General features: G+C 38.3%; 1 protein-coding gene across 1 annotated transcript in view; it reads left to right on the top strand.

Annotated features, from left to right (window-relative positions):
- LOC126198519 (fibrillin-2-like) overlaps positions 1 to 21,241 on the top strand; it is a 732,236-nt gene that overhangs the window by 426,801 nt on the left and 284,194 nt on the right. The window contains exons 17-18 of the mRNA XM_049934905.1: positions 9,335 to 9,515; positions 9,625 to 9,794. Of these exons, the coding sequence (XP_049790862.1) occupies positions 9,335 to 9,515; positions 9,625 to 9,794 (351 nt within the window). The remainder of the gene's footprint in view (positions 1 to 9,334; positions 9,516 to 9,624; positions 9,795 to 21,241) is intronic.

Below are 21,241 nucleotides of genomic sequence, written 5' to 3'. Positions count from 1 at the left end.
GCATAACTTCCCCTAGAGATGTCACAAGAATGTCTTTCAGGATGGCAACTGCACATAAAGGAACTCTTTGGAAACCCTGAAGTTAAACACTAGAGCAGTTGAGAGTGCTGATTGTCTCAGAAAACGAGAGCACATTTTGCTTATCAGTATGGGGTGGTCACGTCATTGCCTGTTATAAAACATCTGCCCTCGACATGCTCATTATTCTCAGAAAGTGTCTACAAGCTGCTGCCACCTTGCTAGAAATACACAGCTGTCCAGGTTTGGAGGCAACTTCTGATCTTCAAGCTGCAGTCCTGCCAGTCAGAATGGTGTCTGACAGAGGATGGGGCCACGGATAAAGAACCAATCTACATGTCTGCAAGCTATTCGACTTGCCTGTGTTGCCACTACTGGGCATTACAGGTACCGTTCCACTGGCTTTGTTCTGGAACAACCACTCATGACAATCAACAGTGGCATGCAGGTTCCTGAGGCTGAGCCTAAGTGCAGCTTCACTCATCAAAAGCACTGAAGCTCTGACAGGTATCCATAGCCACTCTTGGCTATGGAGATGCATAGTCACCGCATTCTCTTGCAATGGGGCCACAGTACAGACCACAGGCAGAGCGAGGATCTGTGCTCAGCAAGATCCTCGCCAGGCAGTGACATGCCACCTCACACTTACAAGCAGCGATGACTTAGCAAGGCCTCTGCAAGTCAGCACCGGGAAAGGGATGGAGTGATTTAACAATTCTTGCCAATAAATGATAGTTAATTGAATTATGTTGTTTAGTGCCCTGGTGCTCTACAGGATCACTCACCCTCACTCTTCACTCAACCTCCTGAAAGCAACACAACCTCAACTCAAGTAAAAATGATTAAAAATAATCTACTCGTGAGATGGCAGGTATTAATGCAAGAACACAAATGTAGCTTTTGGAAGCAGAAATGCTTCTATCTAATAACAGAGAGGGAATGGAGAAGGAAGGAGACACAGAAAGAATAGAATGAGAGATAAATCAACAATAATATTCTGAAAACCGACAAGATTTGAAATCTTAATATAGTATTAAGTAATGGGCAAGATAGTTAAAAAGCCAGAAATAAGGTCGGAACACACTTGTAATAGAAATGAAAGCAGACAAAACTCAGAGAAGGCCACATACTGATGTAGAAGAAAGAATAAAAGAATAAAAAATAAAAGTAATAAAAACACAGACTGTGACATGAGCCACACAAAGTGATATTGATGGATTCTTTCATCACTGCTTTTTTGATTAACTTCAAATGCATCAATGAGAAACACAAATTACCGATGCCCTACAGTATTAGTTTGTTTTATAAAACAGTTTTTGGCTTACAAGACCATTATCAGATAATGACTGCGTCATTGCTTTTGTGTGTTGATTGCCATGCATGATGAAATCTGGTTCGTGAAATAAATTAATGCACTAGTGCACCCACAGTTCATGCCATATAAAAACTTTTCTGCAGTAATTTTTGTTCTTGCAGAAGAGTTCTATGTGGACAAATAAAATAGTAAATCATAGCTGATTGCTGTTTTTATATTCCGTAAGAATCCATCTCTGATAGTGCTTAGGATGAAGCTGTTGACACTGTTCAGCATTCACTTAACTGCATCAAGTGTTAGATTGCTACTCACCGTGTATCCCATCAAAGGCAGGGCTACACGTGAAATCAGTCACGTGAACTACAAGCTAAGCTGCAACCACTGTGCTGCTTCACATGGGCAACACAGCCTACAGGCTGTCTGTCTGCATGAATAGTTACTGATGAACTGTGGCCAAGAAACAGCTGGACCACCCAGTTGCTAAGCACTTGGGCTGTTGATAAAATATCGATACATCAGTATTTTTCCCAAAAATATTGAAATATATCGGCAATATTTTTTTGACTGATACATTGATATCGAAATTGCAATATCAAGTGCTGATATTTTTATTTTACATTATATTTTTTTCGCAGTTCTTGATAAATATTTGAAGTTGTTCTTTTGAAATTGTAATAGAACATAATTTTACTTCCACTGTGCGAAAAAGTCTTACTACTTTTTGAGCTTTCATCATGTTCTGTCTTTTTCTTTGACTGTGAAGCATGTGTAGACTCCACAAAGAAGAAGTCCAATTACACTGAGAATGGCGGTGTGAATGGAATAACAAGATATCTGATGTGAAGAAATAGCACACCCGTTGCGTTAAAAAACAATTTTTAACACAACTAGTGTAGTGTCTAGGAAACCTGCATACTCGGTTCGCTAGAAAATTAATGAAACAAGTTATATTAATGAGCTTTATTACAAAAAGAAAATTAAAATGCTTAACTTTTGCAGTTACACGGATGTGTTGCAAGCAAAGGGCAACATACAAAATAATCACTCTTATCAGTATAGACAATCCCAAGCCTGTGCTACATAAAGTGTACAAGCAAAATAACTAGCATTGACGCTGCTCTCGAAGTTGCTAATCTTGAAGCTGTTATTGAACTGGGCCATCACCAGTCAGTTGTGGCACTTACATCCTCTTCACATAGGGACCACTGCTATCGCATTGTCGTCCTGGAGGGAGGTCCGGTCAGCGTGCGATTGGCTGACTTCTTCTCACAGTCTTCTCTTTTCTGTCATTCCTATCTGTCATGCAGGTGCTTCACTTTACACCATAACATTCCTCCCCCACAAAGCAATGGACCATCATCATATAGGGAGGATGACAATGGGAGGGGAGGCAGGGGCATGGACACTCAGATGGTCCGAAATCTCTGTGGCTGCAGGGGATGTCAGGCTTCTGGTCATAGCCCGCCGCCTGGCCTTCGCTCTGTTGGAAACGTTGCCTGGAAAATGCCCAGAAGGGTACGCATCCACCACCTGAGGCCCATAGCACGATGTAGAAGGCATTGACTGCTGCCGCACTGTCCTCGGGATCCGTGAATATCGGGAAAGAGATACAGAAGGACCACCATACAGATGACAGTGTCGAATTTGATTTTGACGTCAGCACTGCAATCTGTCTGGGCCTGAAATGAGATACATGTATGTGCCACATCAACGAAGGGTCCAGACTCACGTGCACCGTCTGCTTCTACTAAAAACCTTGAAAAACCCAATATCATGTGGCGTGAAGCAATACCTGCAGTCTTCCTTTGGCACTGGATGCTGGGGAGGGTGGAGAAGGTGGAGCAGTGTCCAATGGCGGTGGGCACGAAGCAACTCCACCAACGATGGTCGATCTCACAGATGTGAACAATAGCAGATGAGAAACAGTTGCAGTGCTTGATCCCTGGTGTGTGCAGTGCAAAGTTTGGCCATCTGTGACTCGAAGGTTCTGACAAAACATTCCGCTTCGTCGTCGGACTGTGGATAGAACTGTGCTCTAGTTAGATGCTGTATGCCATCGTGTTCACAGAATGTTTCAAATTCTTGTGACGTGAACTGAGGGCCATTGTCCGACACTATGACTTCAGTCAAACCTTCGAGGCAAAAAATAGAGGACAACGGCTGAACTGTGCTACATAACATTGTCGAATTCATTGGCACATCAAAAGGAAATTTGTTATAAGAGTCTACCACAATCAACCAGTGAGTGCTGCAAAAAGGTCCCGCAAAGTCTATGTGCACCTGTTGCCGTGATGATCGCAACTTAAACCGAGCAGAGAACTTTTATGGCGGAATGTGAATGGCACTGTGATGTCATCTGTTATATTTGGGTGTCCATATCCTGCCAAGTACAGTGTCGACGCGCTAACTGTTTCATAGGAACAATCCCCCCAGTGTCTTTGGTGAAGTAACTGCAACACTTCTTTTTGCAGAGCTTTGGGCATCAACACATGTGACTGTCCACTGTCATTTTGAACAAGAATCACACCTTGCCGTGTAGCGAGGCTATGCCGACGTGCAAAGTATCGGCGCACTGAAGAGTTCTTTATGCTGTGCGACGAGCAAGAAGTGAATGTATTTTAGCAAAATGTTCATATCTGAATCAGCTTCTGTGGCCTGTGCTATTTTCCTATAGTTCAGAGGAAAGGATTGAAGCAATTCAGAATCTTGAGCATCGATGTGACAACAATAAGCAGCAGAAGCATCAAAGTCTGTACCAGGGTCATTTGGAAGACGTGAAAGTGTGTCTGCATTACCACGTCGAGCTGTCAGGCGATACACAATCTCGTATTGGTATCGAGACAACGACAAACCCCATCGTTGCAATTTTTGGGCAGTTCGTACAGGATCCGCCTTCATCAGATGAAACGAGGACTGCAATGCCTTGTGATCCGTTACTATGTACAATTTTCTGCCATACAGATAGTAGTGAAATTTGGTGACACCATACACAACAGCCAATGCCTCTTTCTCTATTTGTGAAATGTTACACTGAGCTTTAGACAACACTTTTGATATGAAAGCAATAGGCCTGTCTTTATCACCAATTCTGTGCAAAAGCACTGCACCAATTCCGTAAGAGGAAGCATCAACTTGCAACACAATTGGTTTTTCAGGATCAAAGTGAACCGAGCAATGATTACTGAGCAATGCTTCATAAGTTTTTGAAGAACTTCTCAGCACTCATCTGTCCAAACAAAGAGGACATTTTTGTGACACAAACAAAGCAGTGGAGCTGCAATTTGTGCAGCATTCGGCATGAACCGAATATAATAGTTGATTTTGCCTAAGACTGACTGCAATTTTGTGACATTGTGAGGAGCTGGCAGTTCACATATGCCTAGCAAATGTGTCTGAAGAGGATGTACACCTTGACTGTTTACAACATGAGCAGGATACTGCAACTCAAGTTTAGAAAAGTCACACTTGTCCAGTCTACACTTTATTCCCGCATCAGATAACACGCGAAACAAAGCGTGCAAATTTGCAGTGTGTTCTTCAGATGTATGACATGCTACGGCAATATCATCCGTATAGTTGGAAAAGTTTGGTTCTTGAGGAGTCAACTGTTCCAAATACTGTTGGAAAATGGTGGGTGCTGAAGCACTGCCAAAAGGCAAACATCCGCAAATATTTAAACAGGCCCAAACGAGTGTTCACAACACACAATTTTTGAGATTATTCATCTAGCGGTACTTAGAGATATGCGTCACGCGAATCAATTTTGAAAAAGTAGCAACCGGTGCCTAATCTGTCTGTAAGATCCTCTGGGTGTGGCAATGGATAAGTATCAGTCACAGTTTGTGGGTTAACTGTAGACTTAAAGTCAACCCAGAGGCGAATGCGACCTGAAGTTTTGAGGAACAAAACCAGTGGACTTGCCCTTTGACCAGATTGTATGGCTGCAGTAGCTCCACTATCTTGCAATTCCTTAAGTTCAGCGGCCACTTTGTCCCGTTATTCGATGGGAACAGTTCGTGCCCAGCAAAATTTGGGTTGAACACTCTAAAATAAAAAATTCTTTCTTAGCTTTCCATTCTACTTTGTTTAATTTTGAACTCCAGATGGGACAAGTTAAAAAGCACTTCATCTGTTTCGTACTTTTTATTAATTTTGTAGTTGTGGGAGCACTAATTCTGTTAATTAAATTATTCAAAATAAAAATAATTCTCATTGTCCTTGTAGTGTACTAAACATTCATTTATCTTTATGCATTCACCCTTCAGTGCTTTATAAATCACTTCACAAGTTTCTGGAATTGTTTTGGTTAATGTGCAATGTGATATTCAAGTGCTGTGTATAAACTGGAGTAGCTCCCTCCTGTTTCAAGAAATCCCAAAGAAATATGATCGCCTGACTTTTGCACGTATAGTATTTCTCAAGAAAGTGTTCTGTTTCGTAATATGAGAAGCCACTTTACTGAGTAAATACTGAAATACACTCTCATCCATTCAAAGTAATTCATATATAAGATTTTCTCATCCATTCAAAGTAATTCATATATAAGATTTTATATCTCCACTAGCAGCTCTTGTAACAAATTTTGGTGAGTGTTTTACTATCTCGACATAATACCTGTGGCTTCATCCGAGTACGTTTCCTTTTTTTCTGCCACTTTTCTTCCAAATACAAACACAGTGCAATTGTTGTACTAGCAAGCGCAGCACATAATTAGTTGTTGTCCACCATCTTGACATTTGATGAAAAATATGATGACAATGTAATACCCCTTTTTAGCACCAAGTCAAAGATCTTTCTCAAAGAAATTTTATGAATATTTGATCATATTTCTTTGTCAAAGAAATATGATAGTGTAATACTGGCTCATTTGAGCAGTGGAGTTGCGTATGGGCAGTACCTTCTCCTGCTTCTGGCTACTTGAAGTGTGGCTGTTAGCTGTATCAGCAGCAGCGAGCAGCCAGATTCTACCCGGAAAAGTTTTTCTGGTGCGCCCGAGCTGCCAGATTCGTGCATGCACAGAGCAGTCTGGGTTGTATTGGGAAGGGGTTAAGTCTCCACATAAGCCATGTTTACGTTTAGTGATTTTGCTGTTTCCCCTTCGCTTACACTTCTCACATCAAATGAAAACAAAACAAATTTCCGTGGGTGGGAGCTATCAAGTGAATTAAAATACATTCTTATAATTACGGAAGGGTAACATATGTTATTAGTTTCAGTTTTCTGATTTTATTGTATTTCCACATTTATGGTAGTCAAGCATTAATCGCCTTGTGAAACAGTGAAGTTATTTTTGTTGGTTTGCTAAATAAATGTGGTTTTTGTTAGTCTTTTCCCCATAGGCAGTCAATTTATTAGAAACAAAGTGTTTCATTTTGCACTGTTGGCTAGTTTCAACTGTTCACTGCATTTCAAGTTCACATTTTCATCTTCTAGCAGATATGGCATTATTTCATAATAAAAAACCAAACACAAGATAATACAGTACAGGTACTCCAAGAAAATTTGCATCCTGAAAACCACACTGAAAAGCTTAATATCAGGTTGGGGCCCAGGGGCCTACTTCACTGTCAATCTGGACATATGAATGTACATTTCAGGCCAAATTATGCATTTTAATATGGTTTATGAAATTCCTATGCTCTTGGAGTATCCTGCTTCTTCTATGACGTTATGTAAGGTCTCTTAATACTATATATGTATGAGCACATGGGCTTCCTACGTCATCGTAGCTGCCCATGCGCAGTAACACCTGTTTTCTGGCGCTCTCTAGCAACTGCCGAAACAAAGCTATTTCTAACAGGTCACGTGAAAATATTATGAACACTTCAAAGTAAATTTCGCGTTACACAAGATGAATTAAGTTATGTGTGGGAATGTGCAATGAATTTCTTTATTCACAGAGCGTTTGACTCTCACTTAAAACTTAACACATTGAGGACTAACCACTTAGAAGAATTTGGTGCACAGAAGGCCAAACATTGTCATTATTTAAAATTTTATTGGCACATGTACATGTGATGTACCCTAAAGTGTAACACACGCAAAAAAGTTAATATTATACATGAAAGCTTAGCTTTTCTTGTAGCTTGTCAATCTTCAAGATCAATATTATATGTGAAAGCTTAACTTTACTTGTAGCTAGACTGTGTACATTAATTTAAACCATTAAATTTTCCTATTTGTGTGTTCACACTACTTAACAGTGATGTTGCTGTTGGCTGACTACATGAAGTGTCCTATGTTTTGAATACCTGCTGCCATTGGCTGACAAGATCATTTGACATAAGCTATGATTGGCTTACAAAAGCACATTTAAATCTAGATTTCAGTGCTTCAGAAACTAACGTGCTGCGTTTTGTGGAATTTGAATCCATATTTTGGTAATACAAATACAAAAATATGTGGTGTGAATGTTGCTGCACATCATAGATCTTTCCAATTTTTTTTCGAGTTTTTTCATTCTCTGAAGTTGCACGCTGGTGTATAAAACCTTTACCATTCAAAGGATTGATATCTTTACAGCTGCGAGGGAAAAGTAAACTGTTACTTATCATGGAAAAAGGGTAATTTTCAACTTGGAAGAAGTGTATTTTTAACTGTGAAACTTGGGAAAACCAGGATTTTTTTTTTCCTTGTCCGCATTTATTGCCCTGGAGAGGAAATGCTGATGTATTTGGTACTCGGTGCTACCAACAGAAACTGCAGTGTTAAACGCCACCATGCAATTTTGACACTACAACTGCTACGTCACTGGCGTTTGCAGAAAAGAAAAAACAGGGAAGTCAACATGAAGTGTTCCAGACAATTATGTGACGAAACCATGTGATGGACCCATCAGACACCTTTTATTGTAGCCCTTACCTGCAGTTACCATTGTTAGCAAAGTGGTTATCACCAAGTGTGAACATGCGTTATTTCGCTTTCAATTCTTCCTCTAAGAGGGTTAAGCAGGCTGCTAGCTTGTTATATGTATCAAGGGCTGATAATGACATGTTTTTAAATATTGATGTATTGGATTCCCAATATTTTTAAAAATGTCAGCAGTCCACTGAGCATGCTACGCAACACAACATTCTTCATTCCAGTGACTGCTTCACAGCTGGTGCCATCTGGATCATTCCTATCAACACCAGCTTTTATGAATTGCCAGTCGGAACTCTCCATGCAATATGTCTTATGTTCCTTTAACCCTCCTGTCCTCAATCTTTGTTAGTCATTGTCACTTGCCCATCTATCCCCTTCCCTGTTTCCATGCCAGCACCATACAGCCTTCTGTTCCACCAATGCCTCCATACTCTTTTTACTTCTCTCCTTTTCTGCACCCCCCTCCCCTTCCCTCCCCTTGCGCCTGCCTGTCCTCCCTCCATCCACTCTCCCAACTGCACCTAACTGCCCTACTCTCTTTCCACCTCAGTACATTACACTCCCACAAGTAGCACTTTACCGTCATCCACCCCTACACTGCTATCCCTCCCCCTCCTTGCTTCAGCGTCCTCCTTACCACCACTGCCCCGATTGCTTCTCCCATCATGCCCAGTTGGTTGTAATCAGGCCTCAGCAGCCAGAGACAGTGGTCATGTGTGTGAGAGTTGCTTTTGCATTTTTGCATGAGTGTGTGTGTGTGTGTGTGTGTGTGTGTGTGTGTTTTGTTTGTCCACAACTGATGAAGGCTTTAATCCAACAGCTGATAATATATAGCAGTCCCTTGATAATAAACATGGCTATGATAATTCTTCTTTTTACTTTGTATTTCATTTGTTTCTATGGCCATTGTAATCTTCACTTTGTCAGGTTTTGTTGTACTATTGTTGTTAATATTATTTGTGTATAAATTATTTGTCAATTTGTGTGACTTTGGTTTGTCTCTTGTTATCTCTATGTGTAATTCCTGTATTTTTGTTTGTGTTTTTCTGCTAACACTGTTTGTACTAATTTTCCAATTGCAATAAAATAATTAATAGATGAGGTATGGTATGTGACTGAAATTATTCATATGAACAGTGCATCTGTCCTACTGGAACTCAACTGAACATTGATACACAAGTATGTGAAGACATTGATGAGTGCAACGAGTTAGGACCAGATGCTTGCTTTAATGGAGAATGTGTTAACACAATTGGTTCTTATATCTGTGAATGTGAACCAGGCTACATTCTGGATAATACGGGAAGGATCTGTATTGGTGAGTTAATTTGGAAACTTTTGTTAGTGTGGTTACTTTTACTAATATGAAGAGTAGCATACATTGTTTGTCACCTGTATCCTCCTTAAGCCTGCCAACCTTCTGCCAGACAACAGGAAAGGTTCCTGTTGGGCACGAATGTCTCATGGCCGATGTGAGAACAACTTGCCACGACTTGCGCTTAAATCAGAATGCTGCTGTTCAGTAGGGCAGGCCTGGGGAAGTCCCTGTGAGCCATGCACACAGCACCAGTGTGACTGTCCCAGGGGTTATGCAAAGGTAAGTTTATATTCTCATTTATTTAGGGTACATTTGTTACATAGATCTGTAAGTGTAAGCAAGTCATTTATGTGTGGAAAGTAGTAGTGGTGGTGGTGGTGGTAGTGGCAGTAGTAAAAAACTTTATGAAAAGTGGCGTTTTCACCATTATTTTTCCTGTACTCCTTAGATTAAAATGCATATTGTCGCAGAAGTTTGTCGACATAGGTGATGCAGTAAAGCTTGAGGATTATATAATGTAAGGAAACAGTTAACAGGAATGTCTATTTTGTCAATTTATTACATAATCAGTTTCAGTCATAAACAGACCATCCTCAGGTTTATTCTGACATCATGGTCAGAAGTTTGACAACCCAGTAGCCCTCAACAATCAAGCATCTTGTTAAAAACAAATTTCTCCATTAAGTTAAATATCAGGAGCAGATATAGCATACAGTAAATCTGTGTCAAACCACATGACAATATTGTCATGCCACAGATTTACTGGAAGCTATATGTGTTTCTGATTTATAATTGAATGAAAATTTTGGTTGGTAACATGATGCTTTATACTGGTTTTGGGTTGTCACACATCTGATTACAATGTAAAGTACAACTGAAGATGGTCTATTCATGAGTGAAACTGCTTGTGTAATAATTTGATCAATACAGCTGCATACAAGTATGATTTTTCAACAGTTTGTACAAGCTGCAAATCATCGCCTCGTTGAAATAATGTGCTTTATAACAGACTTTCCCCTTAAATTCTATGTGGGTGTGGGCTTTAAATGAAAGGTTACATTTATTACTACTAAAGAATTTTTTTCCTTTAAACGAGGAGATATTACTGCTTGTGCCAGTGATATAATTAGGCTGTGAGTGGACCATTTTAATACCAGCATAGTTTGTTCCCTAATGTGCGAGTACCAAATGCTTCAGCTCAGAATGGAGATTATCTTTCCTTCCATTGCAAGGCCCAGAGGAAGGCCACTGTAACGGTGGCTTAAAATCAGTTTCATTCACCCAGTGTAGATATATTACAACATGGGATGGCCAGTGTGGCCGAGCGGTTCTAGGCGCTTCAGTCTGGAACCGCGCGACCGCTACGGTCGCAGGTTCGAATCCTGCCTTGGACATGGATGTGTGTGATGTCCTTAGGTTAGTTAGGTTTAAGTAGTTCTAAGTTCTAGGGGACTGATGACCTCAGATGTTAAGTCCCATAGTGCTCAGATCAATTTTTTTTTATTACAACATGACATGGCTCTACACTCAGAATACTTTTTTGTTAAATATGGATTTTATTTCTGTAAGGTCTGCCTCCATAGCGCAGCCGTAGCATTACTACCTACCAAGCAATGGGGCCCAGGTTTGATTCCCGGCAGGGGACTAGGTGTTGTGTATCCTTCATCATCAGTTTCATCATCTTTGACATGCAAGTCACCAAAGTGGTGTCAACTAAAAACACTTGCAATATGGCGGCCAAACCTCGAAGGGGATATCCCGGCCAAAAAATGCCATACGATCATTTCATTTATTTCATTTCTGTAAGGGATTTATACGGTTTGAGAAAAATTAGGAAATGCAGGCATACTATAAATCTGTTCTCCAAAGATGAATCCCAGGGTACTTTTATCACTGACTTTCACCTACATTATGTGTGCTTCCTCTTTTCTTCCCATTCTGTATTTGTCATTGACATTCAGCTGGCTAATGCATATCTTCCCCATTTTATTGATGTATTGCCTACAACAAAGAGTACCGTATTTACTCGAATGTAAGCCGCACTTTTTTTCCGGTTTTTGTAATCCAAAAAACCACCTGCGGCTTAGAATCGAGTGCAAAGCAAGCGGAAGTTCTGAAAAATGTTGATAGGTGCCGCCACAACTAACTTCTGCCGTCGAATATATGTAGTGCTACACAATGTGGGCACAAAGATAAATACTGGCGCCAAAACCTCTGCATCAGTAAATAAATTTAAAAAAACGTAGAAGACGAGCTTTTTTTTTCTCCGCCCCGCGTTTCGACCACTGCATTTTCATACATTATCCAACGAAGTAAATACAAATTCCGTATTGTTCATCTTCGAATGTAGCAGAATTTCAATGTACTACGAAACTCCGACTGGTAAGACTGTTAGGGATGTTCGTCAATATGGCCAACTCTACGTTCCGAGTTTTTTCCTACCTGTGTGAAGAGATGGTTACTAATAGGAACCTGATGAAATGTGAATCACATGCAGTATTCTCTTCACCATAAGAATAATACAAATATAAACATTTTGCCATGTATTCTTTCGTGTTTGCTGCTATCTCATTTAAATCCTGTCTGCGTAATAAACTACGAAACCAGAGTGAGACAACAGCAAACGCGGAAGAATATACGTATCGTGTCATGTTTATATTCGTATTATTCTTATGCCTAATAGTGATACAGTCAGAAATGAAGCACGGCAACTGACTAGATTTTAAATGTAAGATGACTAATTTCTGTGCAGAATTTGATGTACTAAAGAAGCGGCCGCAAAGATTTTCAAATGGAGGAAAATTTTTGCAAAACTCTCGTTCAGAACATGTTCTATCATACGCATGTTCTATCATACGCATTTGGTTCTTGTTGATCATTATCAAAGAAAGCAGCAGTGTAAGTAACAACAAATAGCAGTCTCTTACCATTGTTTCGCTAATGAGACGATTCCTCTTTTTTTTTTTTTTAAGCGGATGTAGCGCGCACAAAAGCAAGTCATGCCGCGAGCGGCGACAGGCCATAAACACGCACTATCAAAATGCGACAGACAATGTATTACACAGTACAGTAATGCATTTTCAGCTTAAGAGTGACGTAAACACCTATAACAAAGAAAACGGCACTTATCAGACCAAAGCAAAATAAGCAATCGATTCAAACCAGACGAAGCACGTGAAAAAGGAAGGGTACCTGTATAAATACGGACGGAGCGCCTGACGCATAGCAATGGCTACCTGGTAAAGCTTAACTGCTAAGCTTACGACTCGAACCAAACTACTGTAGCTGTATCGTCTTTCATTCGACCTAAATTGTGTCTCATATTACAATGGACCAACTTTGTTTCGATTTGGAGGTGCGGCCTTAAACTTTCTCTCCCCTTGAATTTCGAGTCTCAAATTTCAAGTGCGGCTTAGATTCGGGAATTTTTTTTTTCCCTTTATTTCGAGTCTCATTTTTCAGGTGCGGCTTAGATTCGAGTGCGGCTTAGATTCGAGTAAATACGGTAGTAATTTAATTCTGACAGCTGTGAACCCATGCACAGTAAGAGTTTTATCCTTTACAGTTTGCTAATTTCTTGCAACCCTTATGGGCAATTAATCATTTTTGATGGCCTTTCTCATTATATATACCAATAACCATGAAACTCATATTTTTTCATTCCTTTTTAGAAAATTCAGTTACTTGTAGTTAATGAAGAATATGTTCTGAACTAAACAATGGAAATTCCATGGTGGAATGTAACAATATTAAGAGAAGGAAAGTTGCCACTCACGATATAGCAGAGATGCTGAGTCGCAGATGGGCACAACAAAAAGACTTTCACACTTAAAGCTTTCGTCCAATGGCCTCCATCAACACACACACACACACACACACACTCACACACACACACACACACACGACTGCAGTCTCAGGCAACTGCCCCTCTATAGCGATAGGTAAGCCCTTCAGGCATTGGGTTTCCTTCGTCTTTTCCTGCCAGACTGTCATTTTTTTCTCTCTTGCTGTTTTTGTGGGATAGTCAGTGTCATCCTCTCTTGCCTGCTCTATTTGTGGATCTCTATTTTGTTTTTGCACCATTATTTCTCATTGATCTCAGAAATGTTAGTTGCCCTGCCCTTCTGTGTGGATTATCATCTTAACACCAGTCCTTCCTAAGTTCAGCTAGCATCTTGGTCTCTGTTTGCCTCTGATTCTATACATCTTTCAGTCTGATTACATGTCCAACAGGTCTTGTTCTTTGAAGTCTATATAGTTTCTTCTCATACTAGGGGACCTCAAAAAGTAAGTTAAAAGATTATTATGGCAGGCCAAGTAACTTCTGTTGAATGCTGTACTTCGAGGTGACACAGATATATGACACTATTTTTCAGAAACATCAAGTCTCTGTAAACAGTGTTCAGAATGTTCTACTAATAAGACAGTTCCTAAATGATAGAAATCCAGTCCTCAGTCATGAGGCCATTGAGAAACAGCTCATAATCCTCATCATTGAAAAATCTGTGATTATTATGAATCATTTTCTCAGTTGTCTTGACATTCTTGTCTTTGGTCAATGTTGATTGCTTTCCTTCCCAGCAATGTCTGTGTGGCTTTCGTCAAATTGTTGGCACCAATTTACTATGGCTAGACGTGGCATTGCATAATTTTATGGTGAATCTGTGTGCAGTTTAGATGTTTTGCCCACAAGAGTCACACTATCGGGTGTACTTCAAAGTTGGAGTATGTTACTAGTAGCCATGCCATTTGACTCACACACTGTGATGCACCTGTCATCTGTAGCACAGCAAGGCTGTGTCTCCAAGAAACACAGTACATGCACTCTCTTCTTACACTGCTCCACTCTTGCTGCACAATGGCCTTAGTGTGAGACGACATGTGTAACTTACTTTTTGAAGTCCCCTTACATTTCCCTTAAATTCTGGTATAGGTCTTCCTTTGATGTTCGCTACCATCTTTAGCCTCCTCTTTTTGAGCCCAGGATCTTCCTAAGGATTTTGCTGTCTTCTTTTTCTAATTTTTCTCAACTATATCTTGACAATGTTTTCACCTCAGGTGCAAGTAACATATCAGTCTTTACTACTGCACTATGGTGTCCAATATTTTTGTGCGTTGAATTTTTTTTTTTTTTTTTTTATTACAACATTTTCTGTTTCTACAAAAGATTCTCCTCAGATTTTTAATTTTTATTAATGTAGTACTTATTCAAATTTCTTCCTGTGATTTAATCTGTAAGGTACTTAATTTTTTTCACTTTCTGCTCAGTGCCTTCTAGTGTTTCCCTATCTCCAGTGGTAAATCTTTCTCTTCAGAACATTTTGCTTTTGATTTGTTTCTTTGTAATTACTTCCATTTCATTCATTATTTGCTAAGTCATCCACAAAAACTAGGTAATTCATTTGTGTTCTGCTGTCCTTAGTCCACATATGCATCTGTGATACCCTCATTTCATTATTTTTACTGTGCACTGTCTGATTACTTCATCCAGGGCGACATTAAACAAAATTGGCGACAGCCTGTCTCCCTGTTTAACTCCTGTCTTGATACCAAATACTTCTGACAGCATTCCCTTGAATCTCACCCATATCTTAGTGTTCATCAGTGCCTCAGTTGTTAGTTCTCTTATAGTGTTTTTGTATATCACTTGAGTTCAGAGCTTTATTGAAGTTTGTGGAAGCTACTACCATCATCTTGTCTTTTAAGAAAATATATTGTATCAACTGTTTCAGAATAAGAATCTTTTCTATGCCTGTAGAACAGGCATAGTTGTTCACATCCCTCTTACAAGTATTTTTATGTACTGGTGCTATAATTACATTCTTTCATCCTTGTGGATAATTTCTTTGTCATCAGATCGAGTTAATAAATTTTTGTCATGTGGACCAGGACCATTTTGACTCCCCACTTTATTTTCAAAGTTAACACTTTGGAAATCAGCTGTTTGGATGAACATCAGCCCTAAGAAACTGAAGCTGTTATTTTAAGTTTTACTGGCACATATGTAATTGATGTATAGTCAGGAGTAATTCATACTAAAAAAGACTAAGCTTGAAGATTTATTTTTCATGTGTGCTTTACTTCTGTATTAGATTACGAATTTTAAAATAATGATGACAGAAAGTATAATTATCCTCCCAAAAAAGTGTGATGAGATTTATTGAGCAATTTCTTCCTCTTGAGCTTCCAGAATTTCTTGTTCACTCAACAAACATGGCTTCATTTGTAGCTGAGTTACAGCAAAATGTGAAACCGAATAAGTACATGAATGAAATTATGCCATTACTATCATATTGGCTCAAACATTTGTGACAGCAGCTGCTATGTCTACTACTGTTTCTTTTGAAATAATTCTAGAAATTGACAACAGAAGGCAGGACCAGTCAAGGGACAGCTAGTGAGATGTCCATACATTTTTCTAATATGCAGTGAGTCGAATTTTCAAGCAATAGATGGCTTGTGCATCAAGAAAATTGCGGCCTGACCTATACTCGAGCATGATCTTTTTAACACAGGTTGTGACCTGAGCTATCCTCAGGATTTGACTACAAAATGTTAATGTCCTATCATGCCCAGCTGCCTTGTTTATCTTCTGGTAACTTACAGTTTGTGCCTTCTCATCTCTAGTTGGTATGTATGATTTTCTTGCTTTACATCTGGCCTGATCCTCCAGTTCCTGGGTGGTGTGTGAGGCAATAGATTGTGGAAATAGAAAAACTAACAGATTCACAAGTTGTGACATAGTCAGAATAAGATATTCCATTGATCCAGGAAATATTTATTTTATTACAAATCCAGTCATGGACCACAAGTGTTTATCAATCACATTATTAATTTTGGCCAATGATGACCATCTTCAGACCTAAAAATAAAATACAGAGGTAGCTTGACATACAAATGTTTTCAAACTACCCAAACAGAGACTATAAAATCATTTAAAAAAAATATATGACAACATTTCTATACCTGAGTAGATGCACTATGCTACCTACACATATTGTGCCATTACATATATAGATGGTATAGTCATAATAATTAGCCATACAAGCTTTGTCATAAAGTTACTTTTTTGAGCACCATGAGTGCGTTTACGACATACATGTTGACACTTTGAGGAAACAAGTTATACTGCAATGCAATGATGAGCAATGTTTCCAGAATGAGATTTTCACATAACTTCAATAGAAATATTCTTTTTAATTAATTATACAAAATCTTTCCTGTGGATTTAGTGCAAATAGATGACAAAGCACATATGCTTTGTGCTCACATATTATATAATAAAATGTGGCAAGGAAGGAAGTTTTATGAGATGTAAACTATGTTACAAAAATTACACACCATGGCCACACAATCCACTTGCTAAACAGGAGCACATCCTGCTCACAATTACATACAATAAAATGAGCAAATCTTGTCAGACATAAACAGTGCTGTTTGTCTCACATCATCTATTCGTGAGTCACTGTTCAATAAAATATTGCGAGGAAGGAGGCTATATTAAAAATATTATATTACCTATGTAACAAAGAGTAAACAGCATAGTGCAAACAATCACTAAACAAAAGGTCTGTGACTCACTAATAAAGCAGAATGGAATCTTTTTCTTTCTCAATAATCATACTGTGCTCACAGAAATTACTCACCAAACAGTCACACACAAAGCAGTTCAAAATTACATGCTACAAAATAAAAAATTAAAAAAAAATTGTCATTGGACATAATCAGCAAGGTTGTCACACATACTATCCTTTGTAACTCTATAATGTAAATCTCTTCATGTGGAAGCAGAATAAAACTTAATCATTGTTACTTCTGATACTGTGTCTGTACAAGTTAAAGATTATCTATTCATATAGACTGAATGGAATGCTGTACAACATTATATATTTCTTAGCAGTGGCATTTTCTTCTACAGCTAGCATCATGAGACATATACTCGTAGAATAGACTTTTACAGTGACTCTTGCTGGTTGCAATTTTCTTATTTACTTTCAACTCTTAATTTTTTGTGCATACATTATTTTCCACTGGATTTTGACTGGCATGTATTTTGACTCCATTTATATAGTAGATATGATGTACAAGGTATATATATATATATATATATATATATATATATATATATATATATATATATATATATATATATATATATATATATATATATAAAAAGAAAGATGATGAGACTTACCAAACAAAAGCGCTGGCAGGTCGATAGACACACAAACAAACACAAATATACACACAAAATTCTAGCTTTCGCAACCAACGGTTGCTTCGTCAGGAAAGAGGGAAGGAGAGGGAAAGATGAAAGGATGTGGGTTTTAAGGGAGAGGGTAAGGAGTCATTCCAATCCCGGGAGCGGAAAGACTTACCTTAGGGGGAAAAAAGGACAGGTATACACTCGTGCACACACACACATATCCATCCACACATACAGACACAAGCAGACATTGAAATATGTCTGCTTGTGTATATTTAAAGACCAAATATGTCTGCGTGTGGATGGATATGTGCGTGTGTGCGAGTGTATACCTGTCCTTTTTTCCCCCTAAGGTAAGTCTTTCCGCTCCCGGGATTGGAATGACTCCTTACCCTCTCCCTTAAAACCCACATCCTTTCGTCTTTCCCTCTCCTTCCCTCTTTCCTGATGAGGCAACAGTTTGTTGCGAAAGCTTGAATTTTGTGTGTATGTTTGTGTGTCTGTCGACCTGCCAGCACTTTCATTTGGTAAGTCACATCATCTATGCTGTTAGATATATTTTTCCTACGTGGAATGTTTCCCTTTATTATAACCATATATATATATATATATATATATATAACGAAAGGATGTGGGTTTTAAGGGAGAGGGTAAGGAGTCATTCCAATCCCGGGAGCGGAAAGACTTACCTTAGGGGGAAAAAAGGACAGGTATACACTCGCACACACACACATATCCATCCACACATACAGACACAAGCAAATATATTTCAATGTCTGCTTGTGTCTGTATGTGTGGATGGATATGTGGAACATCAACATTGACTATGTGTGCTGACAGCTCAATCGTTTGGAATGATGTGGTGTTAACTAATTCTTCACTCGTACCATGAAAATCGATGTTGAAGTTTTATTACCTCATTATTCAGTTGTCACTCCATCTACAATAGCGTTTCTTTTATATGTACTACTAGTCAGTGCTTGTTGCAATGAACTATAAAGAACATTCATTTCAGAAGTGTAATAAAAGTGCAACATTACTGTGTTAACCTTTCCCTTATCTCATTCATTGGGAAACTGTTGGTGCAGACAAACTCGGAAAAATAAAAGAAATTCGTATCTGATCGTGCTATTCAAGCATCTGGTGCATCTTCATGAGTCATTTACCTCTATGCACGTTTCTTCAGTCAATTTATAAGAATAAATTTTACTTTTTCTTGCTTCCTTGCCCCCCAGAAGTGAACAGTTTATATGCTAGATATTTTCCTTGTTTGAATCCTATTGTTTTTTAGGATGATAAGATTTGATTAATGAAAACTAATAATTACACAAATATTTAACTTTATTTATCATTATGTACAAGAAAAATTATTCAATAAACCAAGAAATCAAGTCTGTTTTAAATTTCAATACAGTAATGTCAGCCATTGTATCATTTTTCTTATAAAAAATTCAACCCCATGATAGCTTTATAATATTCTAGAATCCAGATCCATGGGAGGCATGTGCTTCAACATGTCATTGACATCTTTCTTTTTATCTTTTGATAGTAATGGTTTAATATTGTTCTATTTTTTGTTTAATTAACTATCCATTTAACTCTTTCATTCATTAGCTTCAGAAGTTGTGCCCTTTTGTTATGTCCCACCTCAGTGAAATTACAAGTTACCTTGTCTATAATGGATTTAAAAGCATTAGCAAGGACATTTCTAGATTTGCCAGACAGTGTTTCTGTCCACAAAGCATAATATATATTGCTTTACTACTTGAATAATGAACTGTTAAATTATATAAATTTCATAATTTATTTTCTAAAAAAGTGTACTAATTTCTGCTCTTTTACATGAGATCACTTTCTGCAGGTCAAGGCAAAACATCGGAACCGACTTTGTTTCCTGTGTTCATCTCTAAGTTTTCTCGCAGCTTCTTTTTCAATTTTTTAAATATATTCACAGTAATTTTTTCCAAATTTTCAGTGAGTCTGTTGTGTGTATTTGACAGTATATGTTCTTCACATAGTTCGCACCAATCAGATTTTCTCTCACAAATCCTAAATTGAATTCATGTCAAAAATATGCCTATACATATTATACTTGACTGGTATTCTAACTTCTTCTGAACACTTGTCTTGATAAAGAGATAAACTTGAGTCATGGTGTTTTGCTGCTGTTTGAACAGGGCAATAGTGAGACCTGACAATTGGAAAAGAATTTATATATTGCTTCACATATTCTTTTTCAACCTCACAAAGCTTCCTGGAACTATTCTGATTCAAACCTGTGTTGCCACTTGATGGTTTATTACTAACAGGATCCTTATTTTTATGAACATGGTATACTGGTTTTTGTGAAATACAAAGTGTCACTAGGAAATATTTCTTGCATACCTGGATACACTACACAAGTAGTAAACCAGAACAGTAATGACTTTAATGATTCGTGAATAATAGAAACAAGGTTGAGTTGCCAAAGTGGAGGTTCTAAAATAACTCACTAGAGTGCGTTCGTATGACAAGGTTCCAACTGAGCACTTGGAATTCTGTCATTTCTAACTGAAATTTGGCTGTAGAGACACACAGTTCCACCTGTCAAATAGAACCTTATTGTTCCAACGAATCAAACAAAGTGATATTAGTTAGAACTTCTTTGGTACAATTTGGACAGCCCACCAGAAGGCGTGGACATAGATGGGAACCTAACATCAGTGTTCAAAATTGATTTAGTGCTTGTAGAACTTAATGCTATGTAGTGAATCTGGATTCCACTATCATCAGTGCATAAGACATACCCATATATTTTTTTCTGTTTATTGGGACTGAAGTGTGTTGTCATCAGTCTCATTTTGTATTTTCAGCATAGTTCGATTAATATTTTCCCATTTTGGGTTGTCCTAGTTTGTGGCAGGCACTAATTGAATGTTCTCTTATGTTAGTTCTCTCTTCAACTATACCGTTATAATCTCCTATGAGTCCCTTCACTAATCTTAAGACTGTGTCTACCTCTCTCAGGTCTTTCGTGTTCTTACTGTTTGTTCCCTTCTTGAAAAGTCAGCATCAGTATCTTTTATTATCTAGTCCTCATCTCAATTATGACCTATTTCATTTTATCAGTCTTGGTCATTCCCTGTTGGTTTATTGATCCCATTTTGTAAATACTATTAACCTTTATATTTGTCAAAGCTTCAACTAATCCCTTACACACTTTTTGGTCCATCTTCCAGATTGCAAATATCTGCTTGCGTCAGCTTTGGTTGGGGAACTATACTCCTGGAGTAATGCATCTTATGTGATCTACTCTGTGAAACTAAGTTTGTTGGGGTGACTTGTATTGTTGAGTTATACAACTGAAATTGTTAGACTCAGGAGTTGTCGTACAGCTGCCACTAACATAATTAATGGAAGGTATTATTTTTTATTTTTGACACAATCATTGTTTTCTGATACTGTCATCATTGGTTTTGGCCCACAGAGGCCATTTTCAGTGTGGCATTTGATAAAGAAGTGTTTCTGCATTGTCAGCACT

This window comes from Schistocerca nitens, chromosome 8, assembly GCF_023898315.1.
Source record: "Schistocerca nitens isolate TAMUIC-IGC-003100 chromosome 8, iqSchNite1.1, whole genome shotgun sequence".
NCBI classification, from domain to species: domain Eukaryota; kingdom Metazoa; phylum Arthropoda; class Insecta; order Orthoptera; family Acrididae; genus Schistocerca; species Schistocerca nitens.
Note: the sequence above shows the minus strand (reverse complement) of the source record. Positions and strands in the feature narration are given on the sequence as shown.